This window comes from Passer domesticus, chromosome 3 (genome assembly GCF_036417665.1).
Source record: "Passer domesticus isolate bPasDom1 chromosome 3, bPasDom1.hap1, whole genome shotgun sequence".
Lineage (NCBI taxonomy): Eukaryota > Metazoa > Chordata > Aves > Passeriformes > Passeridae > Passer > Passer domesticus.
In genome coordinates, this window is record NC_087476.1 from 75,389,977 (window position 1) to 75,407,651 (window position 17,675).

The 17,675-nt window shown below is 34.5% G+C and overlaps 1 protein-coding gene across 5 annotated transcripts in view; it reads left to right on the plus strand.

Moving 5' to 3' along the window:
• PDE10A (phosphodiesterase 10A) overlaps positions 1-17,675 on the plus strand; it is a 194,349-nt gene that overhangs the window by 80,026 nt on the left and 96,648 nt on the right. For 3 of the 5 annotated variants that reach the window (XM_064414059.1, XM_064414061.1, XM_064414062.1), the window contains exon 3: positions 1,827-1,908. In XM_064414059.1, coding sequence (XP_064270129.1) covers positions 1,827-1,908 — 82 coding nt within the window. Of the gene's footprint in view, positions 1-1,779; positions 1,909-17,675 lie in introns of all 5 variants that reach the window. The other 2 variants (XM_064414063.1, XM_064414060.1) reach the window with 1 other exon arrangement.

Sequence of the window (17,675 nt, forward strand, 5' to 3'; positions counted from 1 at the left end):
AATGATTCTTAAAATATGTTTCCTTTTCAAATTTTCTCACTATGAAATTAGAAATACTTTTTCAAGGGTCTACATTTTTCTCATTTGAACAAATTACAGAATTATATTAATGAGTTTGATTTTTTTAGAACATGAGGCAATCCCTGAACTGGCTTTAAGATTATCTTGTTCATTTCACTCTTGTACTTCTTTATAGCTACATTATGATCTAGTAAGCCTACAAGCTTTCTCCTAAGGTTAAACAATCAATGTAGTAGGGTTTTACTTGTTTTCACCGCACTTGCTGATTATGTACTTGTCTTACTGATTCATGATATGCCTTTTCTTCTTCACTAACAAAAGTCAGGATGCTCAATAACCTCTTATTCAAGTGATTCATATATAGGGAATTGCCTTAAGTAGCAATGTTGTTCTTTGAGGTTATGATATCCAGCAGGGGCTACCACCACTGGATTAAAAGGAAGGGTAGTTTAAACCAGTTTTGAGCTGTTGGAGGCTGATGTGGGTGAGTGATGTAGTGCAGTTGGTGTGAGGAAGGTGGTATAGGTGGTCGGTGGTCTACAGATGAGAGCTGTTGGTTTGTCTTCTGGTATTGCTTCCTGAAGATTTTCACAGTAAACATTTGTAAGAGATCTTAAATATTACCATAATTGACTAGCATTCAAATTGCATTGCACTTCTGTTCATCACGTTCTGATACTGTGCAAAGCACAAAACAGGAGAATCTATCTCATTTTGTACCATGAATACTCTCTGAAAGAGGTCAGCGTTGTTCAGAGGGGAGTTTCTTTTCTGCTGAAACCTGGCTGCTTTCTGTGGAGAATTTACTATTATATTTAAATACGCAAAATACAAGAGAAGATGGCGTATTTAGAGTCATTACAGTGGTTGCCACTCTTCTTCCCCTCAAATCTCATTAAGACTTTTACACTGGGGTGCCTATTCCCTCTATGGTAGCCAGGAGCCAAGTCCCTTAGGACAGGCTCTTTTTATTGCTTCCGCCTTTTAACAGCCTCAGCTGGGTTCACTTGCCTGTGGTCAGTCGTTTTGTTTGGGGGATTTGCAAAGTGTATAATCAGATTATAATTTTGTGAATTTGAAAATTTATTAATGTCAGGGATCTGAGATTCTGAATATTTCTTCTTTTTTAAAAATGTTTACTGGAGTTTTCTTTCTGTTGCAGATATTGTAAATACCTTTTATCTGCAATTATTTTCAATTTGATAACTAAGTTATTAAAGCAATGGAAGCATGCCTGTGAAAACAGTTTATATATCTAAAGTAACTTAGGTAATTCTAGTATTTGAAAATTGCATATGATTTTGGTGTTCCATAACAGTTTGTGTTGATTTTGCTGCCATTTGCAGTAAGAACACTCAATTTGGTGCTCTGTGAGACATCCCAGTTTACCTTCTTCTATCTCCTTCTAACCAGTTTCTTTATCAATATATCATGCTGCATAGCTTAGAAATAATTTAATAGTCACAATCATAGTCATTAATTCCTACCTGGCTATTTCTCCTGGGTAATGTTTATGTGTATGCCTTCAAGGGACTTTTTGTATACAGTATTTTGTATGGCTACACTTTGCTTCTACTATTTTCTACATTGAAGCTTATTTTTTTGACAGGATATTGCTCTCTCTGTTCTATTTAAATGGTCATATATTCAATCAGTGTGTTAAACAAAGGGATATTGATTCTTGCTGGTCTCCACTTATTTTGTTCATATGAGGGAGCTCATACCAATAACGTAATCAATTAATGTTCTCTCTTTCAGGCTTAACAGATGAAAAAGTGAAGGCGTATCTTTCTCTTCATCCCCAGGTACTGGATGAGTTTGTGTCAGAAAGTGTAAGTGCAGAAACTGTGGAAAAATGGCTAAAAAGGAAAAATAACAGACAAGAAGGTAAGTGCTTTTTATTTGTGATTAATATTTAGCTTTGAACAGCTCAGTTATTTTCAGACTTAAAAAGGAAATCTGGTTTTGGTATAACTTGAATATTATAATTTTTGTGTTTAGGTTCTACCATTTTTTGGAAGGCAAAATAGGCTAACAATTTTTAGAATATTTTGAGCCTTTTGGTATTTTTATTTTGAAATATACTGCTATTAATATTGGAAGTTTATTTTACCCATTTTGAATTGCAAATACTATCCATCAACCTGTAGTGTCTATTTTGAGAACATGACTTGGTTTTCTTGGATCAAAAATTGGTAAGTTTTTGTTGCCATCTTATTGTAAAGGTTTCATACTTTCTTGGTGATTTTTCATGGGCAGCTCTTCACAGCACTGATTCCTTCTTTTTCTCAGCACAGCCAACTCCATCTTTTCTTCTCAAATAGTCAACCTATTCTTTTACAATACCCATCCTAAATGGATCCAGCTGTGGCCTATTAAGGGTAGGCTTGTTCCTAATTCTTGATAATTAGCACAGCTGTAACTCCTTAGGGGTGAGATTACTTTCACCATTATCTCTATTCTCCTACATTCTATTTATCCACAAGTTTTGAATTAATATTATCCAGTATGCCTCAGTAAATTACTGGGTATACCATCTCAAAAGTTCCTACTTGTAACATGTGATTAAGTGAATTTTAGATAAGAATGTTGACATAGATATTATAACTCAGTGTGGGAAATTCTGGAGGTATTTCTGTTGTGTTGCTTTAGGTAAAATGCCTTGCTAGATAGACCCAGAAAACTTTGTTTTGAGCCAGCTTGGGTTGACAATGATCATAAATTTTGTAATTTTCTGCAAACTGCGTAAGATTCATACAATTCTAACAATGATTTGTAATGTACCAGGTAAAAATGCAAAGAAGGAAATTACCAAGAAGGTTAGGGAAGAAACTAGCTTTGCTCAGTGGCTGACTTCTAAGGTGTTTAGGGTTTTAAGTTCTAAATAGAGGGGCTATTGTTCATAGAAGATAGTGTTTTGTTCAGAATTATGAAAAAGAAAAAAGATGGTGGACAGTGAATGGAAAAGGCTATATTGAGCCAGATTTTTGGTGGTAACAACTACATATTGTTTATTGCCACTAAGGTGGCAATAAATTTTTGTTGGCTGAAAGAGATTACCTAGCAGCAGAATAGAAGTATATACCAATTGACTGTTTACACCTTTCCTTGTAGTTTGCAAATTACAGCACAGCAGAAGGCCTATTGTTATAATCCATAACAGCAATCAGAAAAACAGTGTTATTAATCAGGGGAATAGTTTTGGACATGCTTTTTGTAAACAGATGATGAAAATTACTGTCATGTTACCAGAAATTAATACTTCTTGTTTTTATAAGCTATGCACATTTAAAATAATGATTTTATCTAAGGTGCTTGAAATCACTGTAAGAAATCACTGTGTGTATGAAATACATTTTATAGCATGGGTTAAGGATCTTTATGCTAAAACCAAATAAATGCTTTGGAGAATTTTTAGCTTCAAGAATCATATTTTGCTAAGTGGAGTTTATTACCAGTTGCTCAGAGTTTCCAATCTTTCAAGAGAAGGCTATAAATGAAAGATAATTTTTTGCAGAAATCCTCATAGAATTTTGTAGCAACTACTAAAGTAAAGTGACTCCTGACCATTATCCTAGTGAAGTTTTAATGTGAACAGGTACTACAGTGGGATTTGTCTGTTTTTTTCATACACTTTAAAATTTCTATATTATGGCTAATTTGCCCCAAACTTGTATTAAAAGTGTCAAGAAATACTTATGCTACCATTAGCATTTAACTTCATTTTGTTGTCATCATACATGTCTTTTTGCCTTCCCTGCTACTTCCCTTTTGCTGACAGTGATCTTTAAAGTGGCCATAGTTATTACACTAAAGGCAGTCATGCAGACGAGGCTTCTTTAGTGCTGGATTTTAGATAAAAGTAAGCACAACCAGATTGAATGCATTTTGTTTATAGAATGAAATGGAAAATGATGAACCTTGTCTGTGATTTTCTTGTAGAATGATAGTCTATAGTAATATCAAATATTTCTGATAACCACATATCCTAATCTTTCAGAAAGCAATATTACAGGAAAAATTTGCTAATTATTTACTCATTTCATGTTATGTATGTACAAATTCTACTGCCTGAGTTATGGTGGCAGTAGGAAACAAGGAGGAGAGGATGGAACCTTTTGGTGTCAGCACAGATCTGTAGTGACTTAAGTGACTGTGTAGCCTAAGTCACTTTACATCAGTAGGGGTATAATTTTCCCTCTATCCCTTTTGCTTCAGTTTAGTCTGCTTTACAAATGCTCACATCATGTAATGTGATACAGCTGGAAAAGTAAGCTTTGTTTTTATGAGGAAGTTGTCAGGGAGGCAAAAGGCTGTTTTGAGGTCTCTGGCTTAGTGTCTGTACTCTTACACGCTGGTGATGCAGAACAGTCATTATATGCATTATATATCCAGAAATTGTGTCCTGCCTGATTTACAGACATCCAGCTGTGTGTACTCTTCAGCCAGAAGTCATTGCAGCCAGGGTAGTTTATCTGAATTTCATTAGCATGAACTGAAATATCTGATTTAGACTTAAATGAACCAAAATTTATCTGTGACTGAGATTCACTGAATTAATTGCTGTAAATGGTTTGGGGTTTTTTTAAAACCTAAATTATTAAAAGGAGAGGAAATCATTAAATATTGCAGTGCTTAAGGTATAACTATATCCCAAAATATAATGAGTTGAGTCCTCAGTGTGTTAGATCTTGTATTTATCATGGTAAAATGATAGAATGAAATTTGCTCATGACAGGTTGGTGATGATGGTGATCTATCTGGGATTATAATACATTTTTTTCTTTAACTTGTTTTTTTTTCCTTTTCCTTGTATATTGGAGAAAAACTGCAAAGGTAGCATTGGGAAGGAATGCTGCTTATGCTGATATTTGGGTATTCACTGCAACTTTTTGAACTCTGACTATTTTCTATCTATAAATTACATGTTCAGAACAGACCCAGGCCTTGTATTATTGCACACAGAATTTCTAAACAACTCTATTTGTAATACACAAACACTTGAGTTTTAAATTTTTTTCTATCCAGATTATGGCAGACTTAATCAGCCAGAAAGAGATCTTTTCTTTACCAGATGCCTGGATACAGTACTCACAGAACTCATGAGACTTCTTCATTGACCTCTTTCATACCATTTAAGCAAAAGTGGCAGATGATTATAGCCAGAACCATAACATCAGGAAAGCTTTAGACTCTGCTGCTGGATAGATCCTCATCTTCCAACAAATTTCTCAGAAAAATATTTATAAATTCCAACCTTAATTATATTATTTGAAACTTAATTGCCACAACAATAAGAAGCTAAGCACATTGATTACAAGCCAGATGTGCATCTTTTACACTGTTGATAGTGAATGTTGTAGATGCCTTTCCTAATATTTTTAATTACCTCTTATAATAAGAAGAAAGGACAAACTGTACTGACACAGAATTTCTACATGGAAAGCTGCCTATATCACTTAAGAAACTCATCACTTCCCATGGCCCTCATGTTCATCTTAGTGCATGACCATGTGCTTAATTACTGCTGAATCTGGAAACATTTACAGCTTTGTACATTATTTTTTTTCCAGCCAAATTTGCCAAAAAATTGTAAGGCTATGTATAGTGGGAACTTAAGGTGCTTTGTCATTGTTAATACAAATGTTGTTAAGTAATTAATAAATACAATTTTAAAAAAGAATTAAATGGAAAGTAGGAAATTCAGGACACAATATGGCACAGATTATACCCAGAATTTATATTTTAAGTGCAATTGACTTACTGCAGTTCCAGGAACCTGATATTTCATAAATGACCAGTTAAAAAAAATAATTAGAATTTAATTAGAAAATAGAAATTATTAGAAAATTTAATTAGAAAATAGAAAATATTAGAAAATAATTAGAAAATAACTAGAAATTAGTTGCTTAATATAAGTAGAGCATTGCTGTAATGTTTGAACTGTACTAGGCTGTATCATTGACACATAAGTAATAAAGTTTCATATAAATAATACAAGTACAAAAAGTGATTTCTGTTGCTGAATTTTCAGGTTTTTAGATATCAGCATGGTGGGCTTTAAAGTTGGCTACAGTCGTGTAAGAGACAAAGTAGTGAGTTTTTGAGAGGTGTTAATTTGTGGCTCTATTTAGGGAGCAAGTCTGTACTTAGGTTTTTATTGTTAAGAAATACCAAAGTACATATTTCTGCATTAGATCATAGTTATTCCATGATTTGCTCTTTGAATTATGTTATTTATTCCTGGTTTTAAAAGGTGGTGTATAGAGGCATGTCATTTGCACTTCGCCTAAGGTTGCTACATGCAAGCAGGATGTGTGTCAGTATGTCTATGCTAAAGAGATGTCAGCTTGCTGCCAGAATTACAAAGAAAGAAATGGACCCTATTCTTGATTTGTCAATTTCTGAGGGCTGTGCCTTTTTGCCCCAACTGAGCAGAGATACCTGTTCTGTAGTGCAGGGTAGTAGCTGTAGAACTGCAGGTGAAGGATACCCAGAATCTGGGGACTGTCACTGCTGTGATGCTCCACAGCTTGTTGCAACTCTGACTTCCCCTCAGCCTAGGCAAGAGGAACTGATATGGCAACATGTTAACAATCTCCTTGATTTATAATTAGGGTGTATTAATATATCATTGATGCTGCCGACATGCTGTTTTATTCTGATGCACCCATGCTGTGCTTATATTTGTGACATCCAAGCAGGGCTTCTTATTACCAAACCCTACTATTTGCATATTTTTATGCCTTTCTTGGATTTTTTTTTTTTCATTTTTCTCAAAATAAGACAAGAAAGTTGTATCTTCCAACTGGAATAATTGCTTACTGTGTTCTTGTTCTTCATTCAGTGTTTGCCAATGGGCCGTTCAATACAAAATGTTGGTCTAGGTGGTCTCATTGGTCTGAAGCAAGGTAACTTATGATACTGACAGGTGCTACTTTCCTGGGGTAATATCCAGACTGACAAAATTTGTCTCTATTGTGAATGTTTTTATCAGAAAAGTTGCAATAATATCTTGGGACTTGACTGTGTAGAACCTATTTCTCTGTGTGTTTGGCACAGTCCTCACTTCCATGGAGATAAAACTCAGCGGTAGACTGTTGTATGGCATAGTTTGCAGATTGCCATTTTTCGTGTGTCTAGAAAGTTTATGTTAGTATCAGTATTTCAGAGGCAGACAGATGAAGGAACTTCCCAGTTCTGTGGTAGACCTCTACATAGGAATGCCATTTTAGTCCAGATAATGAAAATGGAATACATGTGTCAGAGGTACAGAAGAATTTTGGAGGTATCTGGGGAGACTGTTGTGTTGTGCCACTGCTTTTAAAAATGGTTTTATTGAGAGCTGCATGATTTCTTGAAAGATTCTGTATAATTGCCTGAGGTGAAATTGTTTCCTGTGTGATCAGTTAATTTTTTTAATTTATTGTTTTCTCTTAATTAATCAGAAGAGAATCAACTTATAAGTGGGCTCATTTTGGCTGTGAAAATATTGAGAAGGAGTTAATGAAAAAGTTCTCCCTGTTGGGTTGTCAGTCTGTTTTTTTGGACAGAAAAGGTTAATGGGAAGGATATTTAGGTTAGATACAATAGGATTTTTAAAGAATTGATAGTACAGAAATACTGAGCAGTGGCCTCTTGGTAGATAATACTTGGGTCTTGGGTGATGATGAAGTCTTTTGTTCAGTGTGTGTCTCAATGTTGAAGCAGTTGCTAATTTTATTATTTGTTATTTGAATGTCTATCACTAGCAAACTCCAAACAATGCGAAAAATGGCATGGTACATTTTTTTCTTTTAATTTGCTGAACAGGATGAGAGTTTATTGTCTGATTGTTTTGGGGTTTTTTTTTGAGTGGGTCAGGTGAAGGAGGTGATTTTTCTGTTTTCCTGGAGTTCTACACACTTAGAATCATTTAGATGGTCAGAAATTTGCTGAGGGTAATCCTTTAATGATGATATGTTTGGTCTTAGAAGTAGACTTCACTGCTTGGTCTGAGTTCCCTCTTGAACTAATTATGTTAATCACATTATATCTAGAGCAATTATTCACAACACGTACTTTTATTAATGTTTGTTATGTCTTTGTTAAGCTTGAATTAGGAGTGCTTATGTTTTTTCTGTCTATTCAAAACCACAGTTTCTCCTTACTTCTAAGCTTGGCTACACATAATCATTTTCTGTGCAGTACTGCTAGTTAGAGCAGAAAATAAGGAGATGTTGAGTTTTGTCATTTCTCAGTCTTTCGGTAAAGTAGGACATGGAGCTTCTTTTACTATCACACTGAGAAATAGGTTTTTTGCTTTTCTTACTATTTCTCTTCAGTTTACATTTTGAACATTTTCAGATGATCAATATCTTTCTAGAGTGGGCAGTATAAGAGAGAATAGTATTTCAATAATGGGTTAATTAACATTATGTGGAATACAAAACCATTTCCCTCCTGTGCAAGACAGTTCTCCTGAATGTTGTCTGGCCCTGCTGTTCTTTGTTTTCAGATTGTTTCTCTCCTGTACACTGATCTTTGTTTTTGGAGTAAAAAATCAAGTCAACAAAAGAAAAAAAATCTTAGTAATTGATGGAAAGGATCCATTCTGCTGATGTATGTGGAGATTGTACACCTGCATAGCGACGACTTTTTAATAATAATGATTTGTGTCAATGTCAGTTAAACTGTTTTACCTGCATTGAAATGGAGTAGGAACGTTCCCATGTTCTGTAAGCTGAGAAAGAAAGAAATAACAAGGAAATAGTCATTAACTTTTATGGGACTTTCAATTCCAAGTATAGAAGTATTAATTTGATTAATGTTGGCTAGACAAGGCCTGTATTCAAAGATTGACCAATAAGGATAAAAAGACAAAATGTAAAATAATTACAGATGTCAGCATTGCTTGTTCTGTCCCTTAAATGAGACTTGCCTCTTTGAGGAAAGAAAAATATGCAGTCACACAGTGTGATAGTCTGTTACACCACATGTGCACAAAGAAAAGATGCTTATTCATGGATATCCTGTATGCGAGTAGTGAAAACTCAGTTCAGCAAAGTTCTCAATGTCTTATCTGTATGTCATATATGTGTAGAAATTCTGCATCTCTTTTGTACCACAGGAAGTACAGGAAGCCCTGAGGTTGAATGAAAATTCATCTTTTACAGGATATGTCTAGTTGGATATAAATGTATGTTTCTAGGGCAGAAGCAATTAATGATATTTGACTTAACGTAATGTTGGCTATTAGTGAAGATTTTCAGCAGAACTTTTACGTCTGAAACTGCTCTGATGTCTTAAGGCTTTGAAATTAGATTGTATACACAGAACAGTAAATCACAGACATATTATGGGCTTATTGAAGACAAAGAAAATTTCAGTGTGTAATTCTGTACTGATTTAGCTAATCGTGATGGTGATTCGGTTACTTTATCTTTTAAAAAATCTATGATAAGATGGAATTTTAAGGTAGTTTTCCTGTGTTTCTTTATCAGATCAGATTTAGTGCAGCTAATTTAAAGTGTGTACTTTTCATGGTAAGTCATAGATACTCCCTTTCTCCTAGTGGCCAGTGGTAGATCAAGTTCTTTGTCCAAAAATTACTTCTTCATACTCTTCATCCTGGCAATGAAATAAATACTGTCAAATATCTTTCAACTCGACTATAATAAACTGCTTTTGTTTTGTTTTGGTTTTTTGTGGTTTTTTTTTTTTTCCCACATGTTTTATGAATTAAAGTTAAATTATATTCCCACACCATTCAGCAAAAGGAAGGCCTAAGTATGACTTCATTCTCGTTCCTTTACTTCTATACATTCCCTAATTGCTCCTTCAGGAGATTATACCATTTAAATATGTTGTAGGAGGAATACATGGATTGCACATAAATGAGCACTGTTGCCTCTGTTTAGCTGACATAGAGTTTTATTTGTGTCACAAATATTATTCAAATACTTTGAATTTGTTGTTAGGCATGTAGATAGAAATTATTTGGTTCAAAACATGTACTCACATTTCAGACAATAAAAAATCCAACAACAAACAAACCCACAAAATTCTGAGATGAACCCTTTTCAATGACCTTCAAAGATACAGATATCAGACAGAAAATTCAGGTATTGGAGAAAAAGTCCTCCTGAAGATTATTGAGATTCTATGAACTTGGAAGTAAACTATGGAATTCCTAGACAATTTTCACTACAGAGGCCTTCAGTATTCTGAGAGGAATTTTTATTTTCATAAGCTCTCAGAAAAAATGGATGCATACTAGGAGAGTAAAACTTCATTTGTACTGAAAATTAAATCCAGATGCGTAGAAGCTGTAAAGAATCTCATAAAATGTCAGATAAAAATAGGATTTGGTTGATCTTTGCCTCGGAGGCATGGTATGTGACATCTACGAGGTTAAACTGCTTTTTCTTCACACCCAAATATGATTTTGCATCCAAACTGCCCTCTGGAGTAGTCCTGGGCAGGTGTTAGTCCTCTCATTTGATCCCAAATATTGTTTTGGGAAAGTGCAGACTGGCAAGATCCAAGCCATGCTTTGGGTGCAAAGTTAATCAGGTCCTGGTCATATTCAAACCTGGTCTACAGCCTTAATTCTTCCATTACCTTAGGCCTAGACTGACTTAGCTATTGCAGCTTAAGGAGGGATGTTAGGAATACAGTGGAAAAATCAGTTATTAGAGCTTGGGAACAGATAGAGAGCTTAGCCAAATGCAACCAAACAGGAAGCATCATTAAGTCATTGTGGAAATTTGAGGTTAGTTTGAAGTTCAGATGCTCTGTACAGGTAATACCACCTCCTCAGGATACATAGAAGAGTAAAGTTAACCAGATGTGTAGATGTCTCTAATCTGTATTTCTAGAAGTCCAAAAAACAAGGAAGAAAGGAAGTATTTTTCTTTTTACATGGATCTCTTTGTTGATACAATACATGTGACAAGCTAACATTTCCATCAGCACAGCAGAGTGGGACAATGAACTATTCGACTAGCATCATGTGAGGCTTTGAGGAACCACTTCACCTGACTTTATCAATGGTGAATAAACCTGGATAACAGTCCACTGAGTTTGTGTTTAATTATTTTAACTCTTTAGACAGTTTGAGCAAAATGTCTGACTGTCAATTATGGAAGAGGAGGAGATTCTGTATGGTCATTTTCTCTCGGTCTGAGGGGAATGAATCTTTTTTTTTCCCCTGTGGAACACTTAAAGCTCAGGTGTAAGGAGGTTTTACAGGAAATTATAATGGGTTATAAAACCAGTGTCAGTTGGTGTTGAGCCATCAACAAGTATGAATTTTACTTAAAGGATTTGTCTTGTTTAAGCATAAGGATAGAAAAGCTAAGAAATAATAAATTGCCTAATTACATTAAATAACAATTTCTTCTTGGAAGAATTATTGTTTCTGATTTTTATTAATTCTGTGAAGACATTTACATCTACTTATCTAGCTATATGACATTTGAGGATGCTCAGTTACTATCTTGTGTTCTTTTGTAGGAGGTTTGTTGTTATTGTGGAGGGAGTTAGCAAGGTCAGAATTTTGTCTAGCTCATCAATTCAGCCAGAAAAAGACCCCCAAATCTTATAGTGTTATTATCTCTTTATAAAGCTTTTCTTCCATATTGTCTTTACACTATGATGACTTTTGTGATGCTGCTACCAAACAGAAAGGGATGCTTTATTCTGCAAAAGACCTGAACTGTAGCAGAAGTTTTATAATTATGACTTGATGAAGACAGTTGACAGATTTACCTTTTCCATTACAGAAGAATGTAGGGCACCCTGCAAAACAAATTGACTACAGATTTGAAACAACAGGATGTCCTTTTTCACACAACCCCTGCCTAAATGATGAATCTATTAGCATAATACATTTGAGATGTTAAAAATGTAAATGGGTTCAAAAAGTGATTAGACACATTCCAAAGAAGAAATACTTCATCAACAGCTGTTACATACTATGATCCTGATGCAGCCTCCAGCTGAGAAAATTCATAAGCATCTGATTGCTCTGAGGACTTACTGGAGTAAGTATACTCTGTACATCTGTAGTCTGTTTTTTCTCTCCTTTTCATACAGTGTTAATTCTTCATGCACTTTTCCTATTTCCTTTCTAAATGAGCTGTTACTAGCCATTGTCATAGGCTACAAAGTCTAGTAGATGGACTTTTAGTTCAGCAGAATAGGGTCACTATTCTCTGTCATTATGATTCTCTTATGCTTTTCTGGGATTTATGTACCACCCGTTGTTAGAAGTGTGAGTCAGATTGTCTTAATAATTCATTTGAATATGCTGGAAAAGAAACTGGGTTTTTGTACTATAACACATTGTTTATGTATCTTCTTAGATAAGCTGCAAGAAGTCTCTTCAGTTATAACAATAAGGCATCTTTGAAACTCTTTGGAGGCAGCACCTTATTCAGACTTATGTTAGCTGCAGTACTGAGCTAAATTGTTTTATTTTTTCTTTCAACCTGCAGTGATACCCATAAGTGATGACCTTGTCTACAGAAAATAAAGTTTCTCTAGTTGAAATTGTTGAGTAACAGTGATGAAGAGACTTTCTCACATTTTTTTTAAAGCAAAGGTAGAATGTTTTGTGTGTTTTATTGTTTGTTCAGGTAGAAGAAGGGATGCTTGATCCTCATTCTAACATGCTGGTTTCATTTCATCTGTCATTAAGTATGGGGAGTGAAAGGGAAAGAGAAAAAGGATGATGGTGTTGATGAGCAACAAGGATCACGAAATTAATAAAACACAGTTGAATAATAGGTGTGGGAGGAGGAATGCCTGTGAATTTTTGAAGGGTTTATGGCAATTGGGTGTAACTGACATCAGGTTTTGGTGACTGGAGTGGGGAGGTGGCAATAAACTTTTTACATTTATACTAATTCAGTCCAAGAGGGCTCATTGTGACCACTTGGAAGTATCTTCATGAAGTGCATCAGGTATTTGTATAGCAATAAAGAGATGTTTATTCTGGGGGACTTGCCTGGCAGTGATTTTGGATTTACAGTAAACACCTGGGGAGACATGTCAAAACAAATTTTTAGGCTAGTAACTACACAGTGACCCTTTTTAAATCAGAGCTGTCATGATCCACACAGTGAATGCCCCTCTGAAAGAGGAGGTTATTTCAAATGAAGTTTTAAATTACCAGAATATGCTTTTTTGGCATTGTATTACCTAGGAAGCCATGTCATTGTGACACTTGCTGGTTTGCCATCTTATATTTCATGGTCCATCTTGAATGTGGTTGAAGAATAATCTGAGTTCTCCCTATTGTCTGTTACTTTTCTTAAACAAAATTTTAGTTTTACAGATAATTGTTTTTACAAATGTGTACTATTACCAGGTTATTTTTTACAACTGTTCTCTGGCCAAAACAATTTTTGGAGAAAATAACTGTCATCTCCCCATCTACCAGTATGATTGTATTAAAAAAGAATTTTTTTCTGAGGCATAAACAGTGGCCATAAATCTCTGATACGTTTTAGTGTTTGAGGTACCTATTGTAGCAGCCAACAGTATCCACCAAGTACACTGAATATATAGATATACATCCAAGTACAGAGAAAATGGCACCATATAATAGAGAAAAAGGGTATTTGCACATATTTTCTCATGTTCTGAGAGGGATTTTTCCTTTATCAAAAACTCTTTGTTGCACTGATTAATAACAGTTATCAAATTTTGAATCAGTGCAGTTTGAGTAGTTATAGAAACAATTTTGGCTTTTCAAAATTCACATTAGGTGTCACAGAACAATATTGTAGAGTCACAAAAACATAGGACATTACAGAAATACTGTTGTTTGTCATGATCCAGTCCAGCATATTTTATGTTTTTAGATCTAAACACTGATGAATTAACTACTGGCTCATGTTGGCAGTTTTGTACTTCACAAATAGACTTATTTTTATTTTTATTTTATGATTGGAGAATGCACAGGCTCAAATTCTGGAATAAATACTACAGCTGTATGTTTCTACATAGTCAGATTTATTTAAACGTTGCTGAGATTGGCCTTTTTACATGGGGACATAAACAAGATTCTTTTAAATGCACTTTGAAGAAACTCACCAAAACTAAGCTGTTTTTCTGGATGATATAGGTGATTTGAGTGTTTTCTTTGCAGTATGACAATGGCAATGTATTTCTGTGCACAAACGGGGGTGACTTGTTATAATTTGGAATTCAGCATTTTTTAGTATATCTAGCTGTTCATTATCTATATGTGGAGATGCTTCTGGAACACTTCTAGGAAAATACAAGTACTGAGAGAATCTAGCAATATTTCTGGGGGCAGCTTAAATTAATTAGGTAGGTTTCTGATTGTTAGCCTTGCCAAAATAATTATTTTAATAGAAAAAATGAAATATACACAGAATGCTGAGGAATAAATGTCATGTTGGAAGTTCAGCTTCTTTTATTTTTTCTTCTTGTAAATCTAGTTAAAGGGAGAGAATATTTGATTTAGATTTTCTGTATTCTTAATAAATGTGCATAAGATCTTGGATAGTACTGGAGTTACAATAATTTTTTTTCTTTACTTTTATGATGCATCTTAAAGTAAAAGCTTATTTCAAATAAGCTCTGGAAGTTCCACAATTAATTAGTTGAGTTTTTGAGGAGCTCTCTCTTCTACAGACTTAAAAAATTATTGTTTTTTTCTGAGTGATTGTCTTTATGTAGAACTTTAGGCATTGAAATCAACACTGGCTTAGCTCAGCATCATCTTATTAATATTTGTACCTTATTTTCCTTTTGATAAATAGGCAGAATGAAGCCTGGTGTTACTAAATTTCCTCTACCTCTCTAGGCTTATCATTTTAAAAATATATATTAATGTATTTCTTCATTCTAGGATTGTTGGGAGAGTTTTGCTAGGTTTACATTCCAAGGCCTGCCACTTCTTTTTACATGTTAAAGTGATGGTATGATTTTCCTTGGTCTCAGAGTTCTCTCTGTCTCATGATATGTCCAAATCTATCAGATATGGTTATCTTTCACTACTCTTTCTGAAGATGGATTTTCTTAAAGAGTGAAGAAACAGAAGCATTTTTTGTACAGTAATTAGGGGACATTTATGTCAGAGACTGGAAGTCAGGAGCTTTCTGACTTCATAAAACTTTGGTGAATTCTGATTCCACTTTTACCTCTTAGAAAAAAATATTGAAGAACTCCTACCCTGACTGTTTTCATGTCCTTGAGTCTTCATTTGTGCATCTCAAAAGGTTAATGAAAACCTTTGCTGTGGTAAGTGACAAGCTCACACATTTTAATAAGGAGAATACAGTAAAAGGAGGACAGGCATTTTTTCATTCTTACCAGGACCTCTTTTTGGACATTTGCATCAGATATCACCTTTGGTTTTGAAAATGTTTTTAAAACACGTCCAGGATCCAAGCTTAGAGGAGGAATCAGAGGAAACTGGCTTGGTAATTCTTGTGTTTACTTGAGGAAACAGGTATTGAGAGAAAGTATTGAATTTCTGTTCTGACTTCTCAGTAATCATGTTATCTCAGTCTGACCTTTGCTTTGAAAGTACCTCAGATTAGTTGCAAGAGATTGTATTTAGTTAAATGCATTTCATTTGACGTATTTAATCTTTGCAAATTTTCCTTTTAGTGGTTGCACAAAGTCTGTGTTGAGTTCTAGATACCAGCATCTATATACGCAGGAAAAAAACCCACAAAACTCCAGTTAATTTTGTTAATTGTAATAGAAAGGACTGGGTTAATGCAAAAGCAAAATGTATTTTTTTCCATAGAAAAGATATCTGGAATTCCTTACAACCAGTTGAAATGCTGCAGAAAAATACATGTAAAACAGTGGTGCTTTTCTTTGGGTTGATGATACAAAGCGCTTGTTGTTTGCTCCTAAAACACATCTAAAGATTAAGTGTCAGTGACTGTCTAGAACGTTACTCTATGCAAAAAATAGGTTTAAAAAAATGGTCAGTACCTAAGTATTTGCTCCTGCCTTTCATACTGAACTCATATCTGAAGAACCCTCCCAACTTGCTTATAAATCCTCATCTTATTGAATCCTTGAACAAATTCAGAATCTTACAAATTTTCTCACTACTAGTTTCAGCATTTACTAGAAAATTACTGCTCTGAAGATTAGTATTTCAAAGATACTGTGGCATATTATATGAAAAACTGAGCTCAGTCAGTAGAGAAGCTTAGAAAACAGCTTACATGCTCATCTCATTACAGCTTACTCATACTTTTTGTAAACATCCTTGGCTATGTTCCCAGTAAAGATAGGGATATGAAGTGGCTTTACCAAGTGGTTTACTTCTTTCCCTTATGTACTGAAAGGAGAGCCCTTTGGGGAAGCATAGCACAGATGAGAAAAGGACAAAAGCAAGGCTAGATGCATATAGGCTACAAAAAGGAGGAGTGGATTGTGTAATCTATTGGTGATGGCAGGCTGAGACACTCCCCCTTTTCAACTAATTAGCACCCCATAGATGCAAACAAATATGTAGTATTTTTTCTATTTCTCTTTCTTGCTGATTTTCGTTCCCATGATGCTGTAGAGCCTGGGTTTCTTCGGGCTTAAGGAAAACCTAATTTCCAGGATATAACAAGTTGCATTTTAAGTAATAAGCCTTGTTTATATTAATATTAGCTGTCAACTTAAACCAACATGCTAAAGTGGGTTTCTAAAAGAATGCATGCAGTTATATACTTGTTTTATGTTTGTGGGAAATCCTTTTATGCATCAAATTAAAGGACACTTGCTAAATTATGTATGAAAAAAGAAGTTTAGTGACTGATAATATTTTAAATGAAAACTTTTAAAGTACTTAATAAGGATTTTTGCTTGTTTTCATAATTACAAAGTGATGTTAAGTAGGAGAACACAGGTTTCCATCATTAAAAAATTATTTCTGAATATTTCTTGTGCTGTGTTTTCTGTGGAGCAAATTATGTACAGCATGATTATGACTAGCATTGATCAACTGATAGACTAAATCAAAAGACTGTTTTACTTAATTTTTGCACTCTACACTATCTCCGAAAATGTTGCCAAAAAGAATGTGTCTTTGGGATCAGAACCCAGTCTGCACCACACAGCTGACTGCCAGGCTGGAAAAAGCCAGCCATTATTTTTTACTCTCTGCTGCACAGTAGGGTGCATCCACCCATTTACAGCATTGAGCCATAGCTTTTTATTTTATGGTAATCAATTTGTATTTGATATTCATAGGAATAAATTTTCTCTAGCCTTGTAGGTCATATTTCTCCCAAGACAAAACTGAAATATAATAGGCGCTTTTTCTTTTCAAATATTTTTGAAAAAGTTCTAGTCTCTAGCAATGGGTTTTTCTTGGAACCAAACACATTTTTACCCTGATTGATTGATTTTGCTGGCACACCTTAGCCAATTTCATTTTCATACTACAGTTGGCATTTAAAAAAAAAAAAAAAAAAAAAAAAGTAAATTAGGGAGTAGGAGTAGGTTTGGATTCTTCCAGTGTATCTGGAATTGTAATGGAAAAGAAAGTATTAAAGTCAATAATACAGTGTAAATCACTGGAATCACAGGCATCTTTTAGAACAAGATTAGGGAATCTGTCATTGTGCCGTCAAAGCACGTTTCTCTCCATGCTTGTTTTCTACTTGAGTTTTGGCTAAATA